Source organism: Meleagris gallopavo, chromosome 5 (assembly GCF_905368555.1).
Source record: "Meleagris gallopavo chromosome 5, MGAL_WU_HG_1.1, whole genome shotgun sequence".
Lineage (NCBI taxonomy): Eukaryota > Metazoa > Chordata > Aves > Galliformes > Phasianidae > Meleagris > Meleagris gallopavo.
The window spans coordinates 4678777-4694136 of NC_139408.1; the positions used below are offsets into that span (position 1 = coordinate 4678777).

The 15360-nt window shown below is 51.0% G+C and overlaps 3 protein-coding genes across 5 annotated transcripts; 1 reads left to right on the top strand and 2 right to left on the bottom strand.

The window, feature by feature from the left end:
* Positions 1-355: 355 nt before the first annotated feature.
* Positions 356-10595, top strand: PGGHG (protein-glucosylgalactosylhydroxylysine glucosidase). 3 transcript variants are annotated; one of them, XM_010710882.4, is made up of 14 exons: positions 356-498; positions 1264-1528; positions 2275-2485; positions 3407-3842; positions 4810-4929; positions 5084-5215; positions 5299-5410; positions 6268-6340; positions 6784-6920; positions 7510-7643; positions 7731-7826; positions 8275-8372; positions 9917-10122; positions 10291-10595. In XM_010710882.4, exons 2-14 carry the CDS (start codon positions 1276-1278, stop codon positions 10353-10355), a joined length of 2073 nt encoding a protein of 690 aa, XP_010709184.1. In that variant the 5' UTR covers positions 356-498; positions 1264-1275; the 3' UTR covers positions 10356-10595. The 3 variants fall into 3 exon arrangements, with proteins under 3 accessions (XP_010709184.1, XP_010709183.1, XP_019470858.1); XM_010710881.4 differs by having other exon boundaries at positions 481-596; XM_019615313.3 differs by lacking the exons at positions 8275-8372; positions 10291-10595 and having other exon boundaries at positions 481-596; positions 9917-10085.
* A 1027-nt stretch (positions 10596-11622) lies between these two features.
* Positions 11623-13337, bottom strand: IFITM5 (interferon induced transmembrane protein 5). The gene is made up of 2 exons (XM_019615314.3): positions 12427-13337; positions 11623-12038 (listed from the first exon to the last, which is right to left on the bottom strand). The coding sequence occupies exons 1-2, from the start codon at positions 12601-12603 to the stop codon at positions 11820-11822; spliced, it is 396 nt and encodes a 131-aa protein (XP_019470859.1). The 5' UTR covers positions 12604-13337; the 3' UTR covers positions 11623-11819.
* Positions 13338-13493: 156 nt separating this feature from the next.
* On the bottom strand, positions 13494-15227 carry LOC100551205 (dispanin subfamily A member 2b-like). Its single transcript, XM_003206112.5, has 2 exons — positions 14814-15227; positions 13494-13899 (listed from the first exon to the last, which is right to left on the bottom strand). Exons 1-2 carry the CDS (start codon positions 14997-14999, stop codon positions 13738-13740), a joined length of 348 nt encoding a protein of 115 aa, XP_003206160.1. The 5' UTR covers positions 15000-15227; the 3' UTR covers positions 13494-13737.
* Positions 15228-15360: the final 133 nt, after the last annotated feature.

The following is a 15360-nucleotide window of genomic DNA, read 5'->3' on the forward strand; positions in this document are numbered from 1 at the left end:
GGCTGGGAATTGAAATCAGGTGTGAGAAGCCCTCCTGTACTCTGCCTGTTTGTGATTTAAACAACACCCAAAGGCACTGGGGTTAGAGGAATGGGGTGGATGGTGCCTGTGCCTTTATCACACTGCAAGTCAGAGTGGGGGCCTCCAGCACTGGAAAAAATTGCAATGCTAGCATAAGTTCAAAGACTGGAAACTTACACAGCAGTAAAGTTGGGTGATAAAGCCTGGCTCTTCAGCAGGTAAGCAAGAGGGTCACAACGTGGTCAGAGACAAAGGGTGGCTCTTGTCAGCGATTGCTTACGTTGCTGATCACTCAGGGAGTGTTACTGTGGCTCTCTGCCAGGAACGCAACTGTTGCTGCATTTCCTGGATTGCTTTTGCCTGACCACTTTTCTCTTTCGGTTCCTCCCTGCACAGTTCCATGCTGAGCGCAGTTCCTCTGAGCAAACCCACATTCCAAGATCAAGGTTGTTTGATTTTGCTAGTAAGGAAGGGGAGGTAAGAAAAAGCAATTTCCTTCCTCCTCTCTGTGTTGAGCAACTTCCGCTGTTCCCTGTGCAGGGCCCCACGGCAGCAGCTTTCACCCGAAACGCAAGGCAAGGCTTCACCCGCACACCTCCCACACCCTTCACCCCCCTAGCAGGCAGGAGGAAGGCTTTCCTCGCCATCCAACCTCCTGACACCAGCAAACTATGCTTATCCCGTGAGCTTTGGGGCACAGCCAGCCCGTGTCCCAGCTCTGCTTGCAGAGCCCATCCGTGTCCCACCTCCGTGGTTTTTGGTGTTATTGCAGTGCCGAGTATCCCCAAGTGCTGGTGACAAGGCGCCGTTTGTATGTTTGTGGAGATGTACCCAAAAATTCATTAATTATAAAGCTCCTGCCCCAGCCTGCTGACAACATGCTGAGCTGGAGATAAAAGAGTGAAGTGTAGGAGTAGTATGAGGATAAAGGATAAATGAATACTTGATAATGTTGGGAGGAAGATGGCCATGTGATGGGATGTGCTGGGAGAAATTGGTGAGACCCCAGCCTGGGAGGGCAACAGAAGAGGGGAAAAACTGGAAAAGCAGCAAAAGAAATGAGCATGTGAGGTTTGGGTAAGGTAGGCAGGCCACCTAGAGATGTCTGAAGCTTCACAAAGGGAACTTGTGTGGAGCAGTCCCACCTGAGAGACTGGAAGGAAAGCTGGTGGGAACCATTGGCATCACCCTGTCCAACCCACCTCTGATTTTTTGTCGTCTTCTTTTCCTTTAATTTTGCAGCTCTGGCTGGTGATGGCTGATGGCGAAGAGGACCCTGCTGTGTTCACCTCTACTTGTTTGCCCTCGGACCCACGGCTCCTTGCTACGGTGACTAATGCTTACCTGGGCACACGTGTCTACCGCAACATCCTCCATGTCAGTGGTGTGTATAATGGGGCGGTGGGGGACACACACCGTGCTGACATCCCCAGCCCAGTCAATGTGAAGATGACAGTGCCTGATGGGGATGTACCTGTTGAGACCTTCACCTTGAACACACGGACAGGTAAAGAGCAATGCATGCTTCATCTTTCTGTTGTTAAAAGATGGTTGGTCAATAAACTCAATAGTTTGTGAAGAAATTGGATGAATTGTACCCTAAATTCCATTGACTCTCATAGACGTCCAACTGCATTGTTCAGATGCAGGCATTTGTTTTGTAGACATCAAGTGACTGTATTAGGTGAACTCCATTACGTGTTTCTAACAGAGCTAGAAACTGATATGGCACTGTTTTTTCTCTTATCTTTGGACAGTAGCCAGCACTGATCTTGGTAGAACATTAGGAAGTGTAATTGGGAGAATGGTAAGGAGAGTGTTTTTGCTCATCCTTCTGGGAGCACTCATTTTGCAGATTTCAGGTTTGGGCTGTATGGAATGCTAAGTAATCTCTAAGTAATGCAGCGGACACAGCATACAGAAGGCCTTTCTGTCCCACATTATTCTTCTAATTTGGTGTTGGAGCAAGCGGAGAAAAAAGCTAGCAAATTTGAGACCATATCCCAGACCCTGCTGGTGCTAAGCTCAGCAAATGCTGCTCGATCACAAAGCTTACTAAAATATATTATGGCATAAATCACTCCTCATCAGCATGGTCAGGTTAAGGGTGTTAACAGTATTGCCCAGTCAAGACTTATGTTTGGATCTGGACCTGGGAAAGACAGTTCCATTGCCAAAGGAACTGGTAGAACTGGGAGACTAAGGCAGAATATCAGGACCCAATGGTTAAAAAGGCTCTTGCTGCACTTACAGGAACCTTCAGCCATAAGCTTCAGTCGCCCAGTTATACAGCCACACACAGCATCTATGCTCACCATTCCCTCGTCCACCTGATGGCCTTCAGCATCACCATCCGGCGATCAGCTGGCACCAGCCAGCCCATCACTGTGCAGCTCCAGACTCCTTTTGTGCCAGAAAGCCAGGACTTGGACCTGCAGCAAGGACCAGACTTCCAGGGAGCACAGTGAGTGTCGACCATGGGCACAAGAGCTTAGCTCTGAGTGAGTCCTTCCTAGGCTATATCGTATTGCTTTGCTCAAAGATGGGAGACAAACTGAAAATATACAGCTAGAGCTAGAATGAAATGGTAACTATCATTGAGGTTTGTGCACATCTGCTTCTTTCTGCCAGGCAAGGCAAAAAGAATTAAATATAGAAACAGTTTTTATTAGTTGTGACTCTGAAATTACTACTTACGTTTACATGTAAAATGGCATCAGAGATGACAGAGACCACAGAGATTGCATGTGGTTACAAAGAAATGAGTTTGGAAAAGATAGTGAGCTTGAAGGAGACAACCTTTAAACATGGCTTCCATGAGGGAGCTGTAATCAGTCTGTCATCTGATGGGAACAGGGAAAGATACTCAGCTGCTGGGGGCAGTTCAGCCTGCACGGCTGCCCTGCAGAGCTGTGGGTGCCCCATTCCTGAGATGCCCAAAGCCATGCTGGACGGGGCCGGGGGCAGCCTGAGCTGCTGGGAGGCACCCAGCTCATAGCAGGTTTGGGGTTGGTGGGCTTTGAAGTCACAGAATCACAGAATGGCCTAGGTTGGAAGGAACCTCAAGGATCATGAATCTCCAACCCAGGAGATCTCCCACCACAGGCAGGGCCACTAATCTTCACATTTAATACTAGAACTAGGCTGCCCAGGGCCCCATCCAACTTGGCCTTGAACACCTCCAACTCAACTCCAACTCCTCCATTTCAATGTGGTTTAAGAAGTGGAGCTAGTTACTGGAGCTTATTGCTGCAGATGTTTGATGGAAATAGAGGGCAGAACTAACTCCTCCTAGGTCACTTCCTCCCTAACCGTTCTGTGGTTCTATGTGCACGGCACCATCTACTTTGCTCTTCCCTTCCCCATTCCTCACCATCTCCTGCAGTTACATCTATGGGCAGACACTGGTTCCTGAGGTGGAGGGGGGACCCCAGCCCACTGTGCATATGCTCTGGACTCCTGTGCCGCAAGCTGTCACCTTGCATGAGGAGGAGCAGGAGCGACGCTGGGAGTTCCTGACGGCTGTGGCTGAGAGTGAGGAGGAGGCCAAGAGGAGCTACAGCGAAGGGCTGACACGCCTGGCAGCTGGCTCCTTGCACTCCTCCCATACCCATGCCTGGGCTGCTCTGTGGAGTGGGTGCTGTGTGGAACTGGAAGGCCCACTGCCTTTGAGACAGGCTCTCTATGGGTGTCTCTATTACCTGCTGAGTGCCATCCCCCCTCAAGATACACCGGGATTCCTCTTCCACGGCATCAGCCCTGGTGGCTTGTCCAATGGCACACGGGGCGAGGACTACTGGGGGCACATCTTCTGGGATCAGGTGGGTTGAGGCAGTGCTGGTGTTTGCTTGGGGGCTGTGAGGAGTGACTGGGGTAGAGAGGCTCAGCATGGGACTGCTGGTCTCCTTACTGGCAGTAGGGATGTTTGGCAGTGGTCTCTTGTAGAAGAGCATCCTTCTTCTCCTTTGGAAACACCTACTGAGGTCCATCTTCATCCATAGAGCCCCTGATCCCTTTGTCAACTTAAAATTTGAAGCACAGATTGGGTTGCTCACACAAGAGAGGCTAATGCAAAGGGATCTTCAGCAACTAGTTTAGAGTAAGGTCACCAAATTTTTGCTTCTTTAAATGAATTGACACCTGCCCACCTTCTCCCGGAGTTGGTGGCAATGGTGAGCCTTGTTGTGCCCAAACTACTGCAAGAACAGAAATATTTTTTCTGCTACGGACACATTCTGCTTTTCAAGTTAAGTTTGGTGTGTACTCAATAAACAAGTTGTTCTGGGTGGCTTTTCCCCAGTAAGAGGCTTGGGTTTGCTCTCAGAGCAGCCACACCAAATGAGTACACATAGCTCCGCAGCTGAGTATTTCATCATGTGTGGTGTGAACAGGAAGGACAGCTGGATGGTGCTGAGACTCCTACCTAGTCCGGTCTTTCAATGGGCAAGGGCTTTTCAGTCCTGTGGACCTTGTTGATTTTCTTCCTGGCAACATTCTGTTTTGACCCGTCAGATTCTCTGGCCTCCCCTCTCTAGCATGGCAGGAGATCCTTCTGGGCTTATCCTAGTGAGATACCAGGAGGTGACTGGCAGGGAAGGCATGGGCACCTGGATGCATCTCTGAGGGCTGAAACAGTCCCTCGTGCATTGGACACATCTGATGGCATCTTTAAGTAACGGTATGGTCATGGTCATAGCATTCAGCACTGGGGGTGGACTTGAAAAGGCAGGAGCATTTGGCTGCCCTACCAACCCATTTTACCACTTTGCTTTGCCTGCATGTTTCCAGGACACCTGGATATTCCCGAACATCCTGCTGTTTTATCCCAAAGCTGCCCGAGCCATCTTGGAGTACCGGATTCGCACGCTGGAAGGAGCTCTACTCAATGCGCAGGAGCAAGGCTATGAGGTGGGGATGGAGATGTGGGGCTGAATGTCACCTAGAAGGATAGTCAGGCTTTTCTTGAGCCAGGGGCTGTGAGCTAGGTTTTGCCTGCATGTGGTAGATCAGGATGATCGTTTCAAGATGTGCTCAGTTGGTCCATGGATGTCTTCTCCAACAGGGTGCCAAGTTCCCATGGGAGAGCGCAGCTACTGGCCGGGAGGTCTGTCCTGAGGACATTTATGGAGCCCAAGAAATTCACATCACCGGGGACGTTCTGATGGCCTTTGAGCAGTATTATTATACCACGCAGGTAAAGGGAGTGTCTGTCACAGTTTAGACCCTGTTGAATCTCCCTCATGCTCCCTGTCTTTCTCTGGCTTTGGCTCCTTCCAGGACCAGAAGCTGTTCAGGACTGATGGAGGCTGGGAGCTGGTGAATGCCGTGGCTCAATACTGGTGCAGCAGGATGGTGTGGAGTGAGGAGGAGCAATGCTACCACATCCGAGGTACTTCTGAAGGGAAAGACTTGAGCTTGGACCTAGGAAAAGACACACAGTTAATGACTTAAAGGTCGCATTGCCTGAAGTGAGGAAGATGCCCTCAGAATGAGGTATCTGCTGCCCGATGATCTGCCCTTTCTCAGCTCAATCATACAATATCCTGACTTATAAAGGACCACAAGGATCATTGAGTCTGTTGAGCTGATCACAGTGAGAACGCTTGGGCAGCATGTCTCCCTCTGTCCAGTGGTTGTAGAGAACACACACCCACACTGTACACTGTACCAAAGAAAGGAAAGAGGTGAGGATGAGTGTTCTGAAGTTATCAAAGCCGGGAGTGCATTTTGGGAAAGAATAGACCCCAGAAAATCAGAGAATCATAGTGATTTGGTTGGAAGGAACCTTAAAGATCACTGAGCTCCAGCCCCCAGCCATGGACTAGTTGCCCCCAGCAGGTCAGGCTGCCCAGGGCTCTTGGGCTGGCCTTTGGCTCTTCTAGGGATGGGGAACCCACAGCTTTTGGGCATTTCTGTGTTGATGAAGCCAAATTCATGGGAGGGATGGCCACCTCAGGGATTTTGTTAAGAACTGAATCCATGGTGGGGCCTGTGGGAGCAGAACACCCAACATTATCTTAGCTCAGAAGTAAGAGCTAGTTTTGGTTGAAAGGACTGTACTTTCATCGGGGTACACTTCTGAGTCAGACCTCGTATATCAAAAATACCAACACTTTTTCCACCACACAAGTCAACATGGGCAGGCATCAATACAAAGGAGGTGTTCCTGTTCTTGTGCCACTTCCCTGAGACACACCTTGGGTGTACTGCAGAGTGAAGTGTACCCTTCCTCTTCCCTTCCTCCAGGTGTCATGCCCCCAGACGAGCATCACCACCAGGTTGATAACTCTGCTTACACCAATGCCGTGGCACGGAGGAGGTAATGTGCATGCTTTATTGAGACTCCGGCCATCTTCTCATCTGCCTAGCAGGAGGACGAGGCAGCAAGCACCTTTCTTTTCTCTCCATACCTCTGTTCAAGCTGGTCTCCTCTGCCTTCCTCTGCATCAGCAGAAAGAAGTAGGTGTTCCCATGATGACACATCTGATGTCTCAGGTGTCTACGTTAGACAGAGAGAACTCCCCTTCTCAGCAGTGCTTATCTCCCTGCCACGTGTGACGTCTAAGTAATTAGTCATTTGGAGATTCCAAGTCCCAGCAATGAAAGCTGTTACCTGAAGACTAGACTTTGATCCCACGTTCTTTCTAGGAAACTGCTTCTTTGCAATGCCCACTCTTTTCTTCCCTTTTTCTTCTTCCTCTCTCTCCGTGATGTCATGCAACCCACGCATGACATGAAGCACTGTTCCTCGCTTCTTTTCAGCTTAAATTTTGCAGCCAGCATTGCTCGGGACTTCTTGATCCCTGTGCCAGAGGAGTGGGTGGAATGTGCAAAGAAAGTCAAAGTGCCCTTTGATGCAGTGAGGAAATATCACCCTGAGTATGACGGTTACAATCCAGGTGAGCAGAGGGGCACGCAGTTCAGAAGTCTGCCTCTTTCTTTTTAAGCCTGCAAGAGAGGAAAGGTGGGCTGAAACAAAACCCTTGAGCATTGGCTCTCTCAGTGCAGCATTTGTATTGCCGCTACAGAGGACCTGATTTGCAGTGTTACTTTCTGCCTTTTGGTGGATCCTTTCTCATTATAGGATGCATCTAATTAAGAATTTGGGGTACAGAGAGGATAGGCCTTGACAGTTTGAGATGCTGGCCTGCAGGCATCGTGGTGGCTATGAACTAAATGCTGACGGTTAGGCTTATCTTTCCAAGGTCAAATGCTGCGCATTGAACGTCCTGTAATCTCTGGTTACTGGAAGTCTGATACAAGAGGAAGAGCACGCCCAGCTTATTGCCCCTTTCCTCTGTGTCATTTGCCTTACAGAGCAGTGTTGAGCTGTCCCCCAGCTCTTCAGAAAAGAATTCCACCACTTTCCCACTGCGGTGTGGATTTTATTGGCCTAAGTTTACGATTCTGTGTCAGATCTGTTCCCTCTATGAGTTAATTATTTGCGGCAGGCATGTGGTCGGGCTGAGTTTTGATCCCTTCTCTCAGGTGAGCCTGTGAAACAAGCTGATGTTATCCTGCTGGGCTTCCCTCTGATGCACCCAATGCACCCTGAAGTGCGGAGGAACGACTTGGTGATGTATGAGCCCGTCACCGAGCTGAGCGGGCCAGCCATGACCTGGGTAAGGGGAACTCACCCACAATGTGGTCCTTTCTATTTGAGCCACTCAATACCAATGGGCACTGACCCTCTCTGCTCTCTCCTGCAGAGCATGTTTTCAGTGGGCTGGCTGGAGCTGAAGGAGACTCAGAGAGCGCAGTGCCAACTGAACAAGTGTTTCAGCAACATCACTGAGCCCTTCAAGGTCAGCTGCTTCCCCGTGGCCAGTGCCACTTGGTTCTGTCTTGCCTGCTCCCCGGCAGGCCCTGTCTCGCTGAGAGAACTTGTGGTTCCTTGGTTATTGGATTATTGTACTGAGCTAGGTGGTTGCTCACTCCATCTCCTTTGCATGCTTCCAAAAAGCCAGGAGCCACCTCCTTCCAGTCAAGCAACACAAAGCCGAAGTCTGTTATCATGGTCACCCCAGGATGCCCTCTGCCTGGGAAGATGGGGAGGGATGGGGATGTGGGACTTGGAGACCCATCAGAGCCCAGACACCACCTCGTTCCATGATGAGCAGCAGGATATGATCATTGCAATGCCCCAGATATATGACAGCAACAGCAAGCGTGTACAAACATCTTTAACTGTGTGAAGAGTCCCAACGCAACTGCTGACATTTTTCTTTTTGTTTCCTCTTCTCCCTGGAACAGATCTGGGTGGAGAACTCGGATGGGTCAGGGGCTGTGAACTTCTTGACAGGGATGGGCGGATTCTTACAGGCTGTCCTCTTTGGTTACACAGGGTTCAGGTGAGACCCATGTTGTGTCTCATTTAATTTCTACGCAACTATCAGTGGCTGGAAAACTCAGTATTCCTGTTGCTTGTGAAAAAGAAAGGCTTTGAATGAACTGCACCATTAGTGGGTGAACTAGGAGTACTGGGGTTGGCCACTGGTGTTCCTTTTGCATAATAACTCCCAGTGGTTGTGGATGTCACTGAGGGGACAGTTTGTGATGCTGCTGAAGCAGCAAGAAACCAGGGAAGATTATTTGCTGTTCTCATGCCAAAAGGCCAAAAATAGGATCTGTACAAAATGGGAAATGTCCTGCTGAGCCGCAGGAGCTGTGTGAGTAGGAAGCTGGTGTGCTGCTCAGATCATTTCAGGCCCGTGCCTCAGCTCTGAAGCAGCCGTGTGGTTTCAGCCCAGAAGCTGTAGCCGCTGGAGTGTATTCTTAGAGTTTAATTGAGGATGGATCAGATTGAAGAGCTTTCTGGTTGCCAGCAAAGCCTCCTCGCCCTAACAATGTGTTTTTATGCTGTGCCACTAGCTGAAAGCCTCAATCTCAGCTCGTGCACAGCTCAGTGTCTTCAGAATGTGCTTTTACATCCCTGTGCACAGCCCACAGGGTAGGGTCTGGGAGAAAGGATTCCTCTTTGCTACTTAAAGCTCTTCAGCCCAACCACCATGGAGCTGAGAGCAGATATTTGCCGCTAGCTTTGCTGGTTTGTTTGTTCTTGATTTGGTTGGGTCTTGCTGAAGCTGAATGTGCATCCCAAAACCCCCAGCTGCAAACATTGTGGTGCTTTCCTGAGCTATTTGGGTGTTCTGTTGCTCAGTTTTAGTACGTGGCCGAGAGCCCACGCTTGCGCTTTGTGTGTGGCTGCATTTCAATGGTGATTGCAGCCAGCTCTGCCTCCCACTGCTTGTTCCTGTACTCCTTCCCCTCCCCGACCCAGAGCAGGGCATTCCTGACACTATGCCAGCAGAGCTGCTGCTAAGGCATCACCATCAGGTGAAAAAACATGGTGGATTTTGTGTGTGTGTGTAGTTTTTTTTTTAAATCCAACCTCCAGACCCCAAACTGAGGAACAGAAACACCTTAGGGTGTTTCTGAGACGAGGGGTGACAACCCAAGTAGCCCTTCAACAGATACTTGAAGATGTGGACGCTCCATCCCTGTGGCCTTGGGAATCCTAATCTGGTGCCATATTTAATTACTGGGAATCCTGCACGCAGCAGGGGGGTTGGAACTAGATGGTCTTTGAGAGCCCTTCCAACCAACCATTCCATGGTTCTATGATCCTTAAGGTCCCTTCCAACCCAACCACTCCATGTTTCTATGATCTTTAACCCTTCCAACCCAACCATTCTATGGTTCTATGATTAGTAGGTTTGGGATTAGTAGTGTTTGGGATTTGCCTAGGACATCTAGGATGCACCTAGGACTTTTTCTGCCAAAAAAAAAAAAAAAAAAAAAAAGGAGTCATGGGAGAGGGCCCAATAATACTTCAGGGTGTGCTTGCTCCATAAAGCTGTTACCAAAGCAGAGCTGACTTGCCCTGCCTTTCCAGGATCACAAAGACCAACCTTCGCTTTGACCCTGCATTTCCCAGTGAAGTCAACAAGTTGGAAGTCACTGGTGTCTCCTACTTGGGCAGCAAGCTGAAGTTCACCATCACCAAGGAGGAAATGAGGATTGGAGCAACTAAGTGTCCCCTTTACCCTCCCCTGGAGGCGGTGCTGGAGGAGTCTGGGCAGTGCTTTCCTCTGCATGAAGGTGCGACCTCTACCAGAGTTAATTCTGTGCACTGACCTTGAGGTTATCAAACAGCACTTCCTGCTCCATAGCTATTGAGGAAGTCTTTGCTTGAGCATGTTTCCTAAAAATTAAGGTAATACAGAGAAAAGCCATTCCTGTGTCTCACATGTGTTGTTTTGATTCCAGGGCAGAGCATCTCCTTCCCCACAGCAGCTGGATGCATTCGGAGGGCGCCCAGCAAAGGACTTTGAACCTCGTGGGTCTGGGTTTTACGTGATGGGCATGAAACCCACCCGTACTGATGTGTGGACATCCTGCACCATCCCCTTATTGATATGAATGTGCTGAAGCTGCCAAGGGAACGCCCTGCTCTGTTAATTGTGAATGTGAGATTGCTTCTGCTGCAGGACTCACAGCACTGGGAAGTGGGAGGAGCACAAACAAAGCTGAGTGCCTGAAAGTGATTAATGTAGACATGTTTCCTAAACATCCCCCATTCGTTTATTCTTGAAAGTTCTCCATCTCTACAGCAGCCTCCAGATGCACAGAGCTGTGTTTAGCTCTGGATGCCCTGCTCCAATCCTCCTGCTTTCAAGTTTTACAGGGCTTCGGAGGCAGCGTAGACAACAACAAGGCTGAAGCTGGGTGTTATTCTGGCCCTGTGGGTTCAGGGCTGCATTCCCCAGCCGCACACGTTGGTTCGAGCAAGGGGAAGGAAGGGTGCTCCCTGCTCTGCTCTGTAAGCCAACTCCAGGAGTTTATAAAAAGCCCTGTGGCTGCTCGGCATGTGGAATCACTTAGGGGAGGCAACATGGCGGGTCCTCTGCCTTGTAATTAGAGCTGGCTCTTCATCAGGCCCTCATCAGTGGCTGCAGGGTGGGATGAACGCTCTCCTCTGTCCCCTCGCCCTGTGATAAGGGTCCTATGGGATGCTTATTGAGGGAGAGGGGGATAAAGTGCTGCTCGTGGTCTCCTATGGTATCCATTCCATGTGGACGGCTGTTTTTGCCTTTGGAGCAGTACTGCAAAGCACTGGGGAGATTCAGATGGCTGAGGCCATGCCCTAAGGGTGAGGATTTTTTCTGACCTTCTTGGAGCCATAGGGAAATTCCATCTGTAGTTAAGCGGGGTGTACTGCGGGATGCAGCATTTCTCCTGGCTCACAGTCACCACAGGCAGATCCCCTCTACCCTGGCTTGGGGACTAATGGGGGCTTGTGCTGTGCTGCAATGAGTTGGTCCACCTGGGAGGGGTCTGCTTGGCCCAACTGTTGCCTTCCTGATCCAAGAAGTGTCTCCCATCCCTACTGTTTCAGGCTGGCACACCCTAAATCAATGTGGATTAAGGCTCCCCGCTATGAACTGGAACACTCTGAGTGTACAAAACACATTTGGTTGGACTAAATGATCTTGTTGGTCTTACCAACCTTAGTGGTTCTGTGATTTTAAGAGTTATCTCATCTGTTAGCACAGCCCCTTCCCTGTGCGCACATACACACACATACACACACAGAGCAGATTCGAGATGGGTGAAATGATTTAATGATTTAAATATTAAGCACCAAGGAAGAGATTAAAAAAAAATAACAAACACTACCACCAACACCAAATAACCACACCAAATAACATAGCTGCCCCAAGAAGCATGGGGTTGTGCACGGCAGGGCTGGATCAGCAGCGCTGCGGAGAGGCTTTTGCCATCCCCTTGCCCACCGCTCACTTATCCTCATCATCGCTGGTGCTGAACTGGTTGCTGAAGAAGCCCACGGAGTCCTGGGCGAGCTTGGAGAGGTGGAGGACACCAGTGACCACCAGAGCAGTGAGCAGGATAGGCAGCAGCACGCTGCCAGCTGTGGCCAGCGCGTTGTAGCAGCGGGCTTTGTAGCTGAAGCGCCGAGCAGCTTCCACGTCCCCTGCCACCTTCCGGTCCCGTGCCTGCAAGAGCCAATACTGGGGGCAGCAGTGGATCCCCATAGGTACCCCTAGGCATCCTCCCAGCTTCCTCCAGCCTGTCCCTGGTCCCTCTGTCCTGCTGGAGGTGCTGCTGCTGGAGGACAGGTCTGACTGGAGACACCTCCAGCATCATTTCAGGTTGGATATTAGGAAAAGCTTTTCCAAAAGAGCGTTGAGGCAGTGACACAGGCTGCCCAGAGAGGTGGGGATGTCACCGTCCCAGGGATGTTCAAGGAACACGGAGATGTGGCACTGAGAGATGCAGTCAGTGAGCACGGTGAGGTTGGACTTGGGAATCTTAGAGGTCTTTTCTAACCTTAATGATTCTATAACCCTGAACACCCCAACTTGGGACCCAGCCATGCCTTACCTTGACAGAGAAGGCAAGAGCCACGAAGCCGAGGCAGCAGAAGTTCATGTAGATGGTGTTGAAGATGGACCAGATGAGGTGGTCGCGGGGCGGTGCAGAGGTGACAGTGGTGGGAGATGAGTCCCGCTTGTGGGATGTCATGGGCAGGTAGTCCTCCCGGGGATAGGATGTGTCCATGGCCACAGAAAGGGGCACCCCGCAGCTCTCCGGCTCCACCAGCCTGGCTGCTGGAGTGGGGCTGAGCAGACCCTTTTATATCGTCCTCGTCTCCAGCCCAGCCTCAGCTCCTCTATATATAAATCAGAGAAATTACAGCCCTTGCCAAGCTGTGGTTATCAAAAATGCTTGGCTGGAAGCTAGGAGAAACAAAGTTGGTTTCGTGAGCTTGCCTTCCTTCTGCACCAGGGGCACGGGTGGCTCCAGCCCTGCTGTGGGACAGAGTAGGAACCGAGTGGCTGTCACTCCCAAGGACATGACACAAGACAGCTCACGGTGCTGGTGCCTCCACCAAGCCCTTCAGGTCGTGTTGGCTAGAAAATCCCTCATCCAGAAGTATGGTCGGGATGCTAGAACAGTGTGCTGAACTTGGCTGGAGCTTCCCCTGTGCCAAAGCTGCTGTGATTGAGGATGTGTTTGTGTCATGCACCTTTCACTGCTGCTCAGAGCAATTGTTTCAATAAGGGAAGATCCCTGTTGGTACACAGCCTGGGGTAATGGAACCAAGTGCTCTTAAAAGCTCCACATTTCTCTTTTCCCCAGCCTCACAAGAATGGAATAAACAGGAAATTGAATGCTAAAATGCCTAAGAGTTACTTCTAGTAAAAAAGCGCTTCACGGTTCCCTGGAAGGAGATGGGGCTTTACAGGAAGATGGGGTGTTTATGGCCAGAAAAGTATGGAAATTTGCTGTTACCTTCTTCTGCTGTGCTGGAATCTATAGGACAAAATGTGGCTCGTGCTGGAGATGCCTGGCAAGGCAGTGGGGTTGGAGGAGGAGGAGGATGCCAGGAAGGTACTCCAGGTCACTCTCCTCCATCCATGCTGTGAATAATGCAACAGGAGCAGGGCTTGGTGAGCAGGAGCTTTATTTGTGGCAGTGGCAATCCATGCGTACGTTGTAGCTTGGTTAAATACCAGCACGGCGTAGGAGAAGTAGAGAAAGGAGCTCCCCACCCATCCCTGCCATGCCACATGCAGTGAGGGGGCAGGGTTCTGCACCCCTTCCCCAAAGCAGAAATTCCTTGGGACACATTTTTGGTAGTGCGTTATAGGAGTGAGCACAGCACAGGACAGTGGGATGGTGGCAGAAGTTCTATATCTGTCTGCTGCTCATGGTGAGGAGCACGATAGCAATGGTGATAGTGGACAACACACCGATGGCTATCAGCACAGAGAAGATGATGTTCAGAATCTTGGCCCGGGTTCCGTACCGCCGGGCACCTTCCAGGTCCCCCAGCACTTTGCAGTCACGGGCCTAGGGGGACAAATAGGGATTCAGTGGGGAAGACCCAACTTCAGGATGGGGATAGGGACGGTGGGGGACCCAGCCTGGCTTCATGGGGGTGTCAGGTGGAGATGGGACATCATGGGTGCTTTGGTGGGACCTTGTGGGAAGTAGAGGTTGAAGATGCCCATGAGCTCCCACACAGTCCCATATTTTGGGGTTAGAACGCTCAGAGGGGTGCAAACTGAGAGGGTGTCAGGGAGGGCAATTGGGGTCACCAAATTAGATGGTCCCAAATCAGGGAGTAGTCATGTTATGTTGAATGGCAGTTTGGATCAGGAGGGATACATCAGGTTAGAGCTGGGGCTACTGTGAATTGGGTGGGACAGGGGTTGGTGTTTTCAATTTGGGCAGCATTAGGTGAGATTGGGGTCAGAGGATCATGTTATGTTGGGATGGGTTGGGAGCACTGTGGATTCAGTGGATCGCGGGTTAATGGGTCATGTTGGGCAGAACTAGATTGGGGTTCTTGGGGTTGGAGGATCATGTTGTGCCCAGATGGGTAGGGAGGCATCATAGATTAGTGAGTTATGGGTTGGAGGACCCAAGTCTGCATGTTGGGTTGAATGGGGTCGAGTTGGGCAGCACCAGATTGGAGTGCCCGAAATTGGGATGTTATCATCCCAAATTGGGATGTTAATCATGTTCTGTTGAGATGCACTAGGGAGCATTGTGGACAGGGGGTAGACCTGGGTTAGAAAGTCCCAAATAAGAGAGTTGGGGTGGATGTAGTAATGTTGCGGGCCACCAAATCAGAGGGCATCAAATGGAAGTGGAGGGTGTGGGTTGGGGGGAGATCAGCTTGGGGGACCCTGAGTCGAGGGATCCCAGGACGGGTTGGCAAGGAGGTACCGGGTCAGGGGTGGGGGATTGGAGGATCTCACCTTGATGGAGAAGATGAGCGAGGGGAAGCAGAAACAGCCGAGGTAGGCGAGAGCGAAGCCTGCCAGGACGTTGAAGAGAGACCAGAGGACGAAGTCGCGGGGCTGCTCTTGGGGGACGCTGGAGAGGGGCGGTCCCCGCCCGGGTGGGTGCAGCGGGATGCTCACCTCCGCCTGTTGCGGCTTCATGGCCGGGAGCGGAGCGAGGATTGGAGGGAGGTGGGAGCTCTGCGAAAAATGAAACCTAGCCCCGCACCGCCCCTGCGCCGGCCCCCGGGCTCCCAGAGCTCAGGCGGAGCAGTCAGCGCTCTATGGGCTCGTCCCCCTCCTCTCAGTTCCCGGGTGTGGGGGCACTGACCGCGCGGGCGCAGGGAGACCTAGCGTTCTGCCAGGGAGCAAAAGGGCTTCTGAGGAACAGGAAAACTGCCAAAGGGAGGAGCAAAGAAAGAGCGGGACCCTACAGTTCCCCCTTTGTAGAGAGCCTTGGCTATCTGCGTGGGTTGACGCAAAAAAAAAGTCTGGGTTTGGTGGCTCTGAGAGCCCCTAGGAG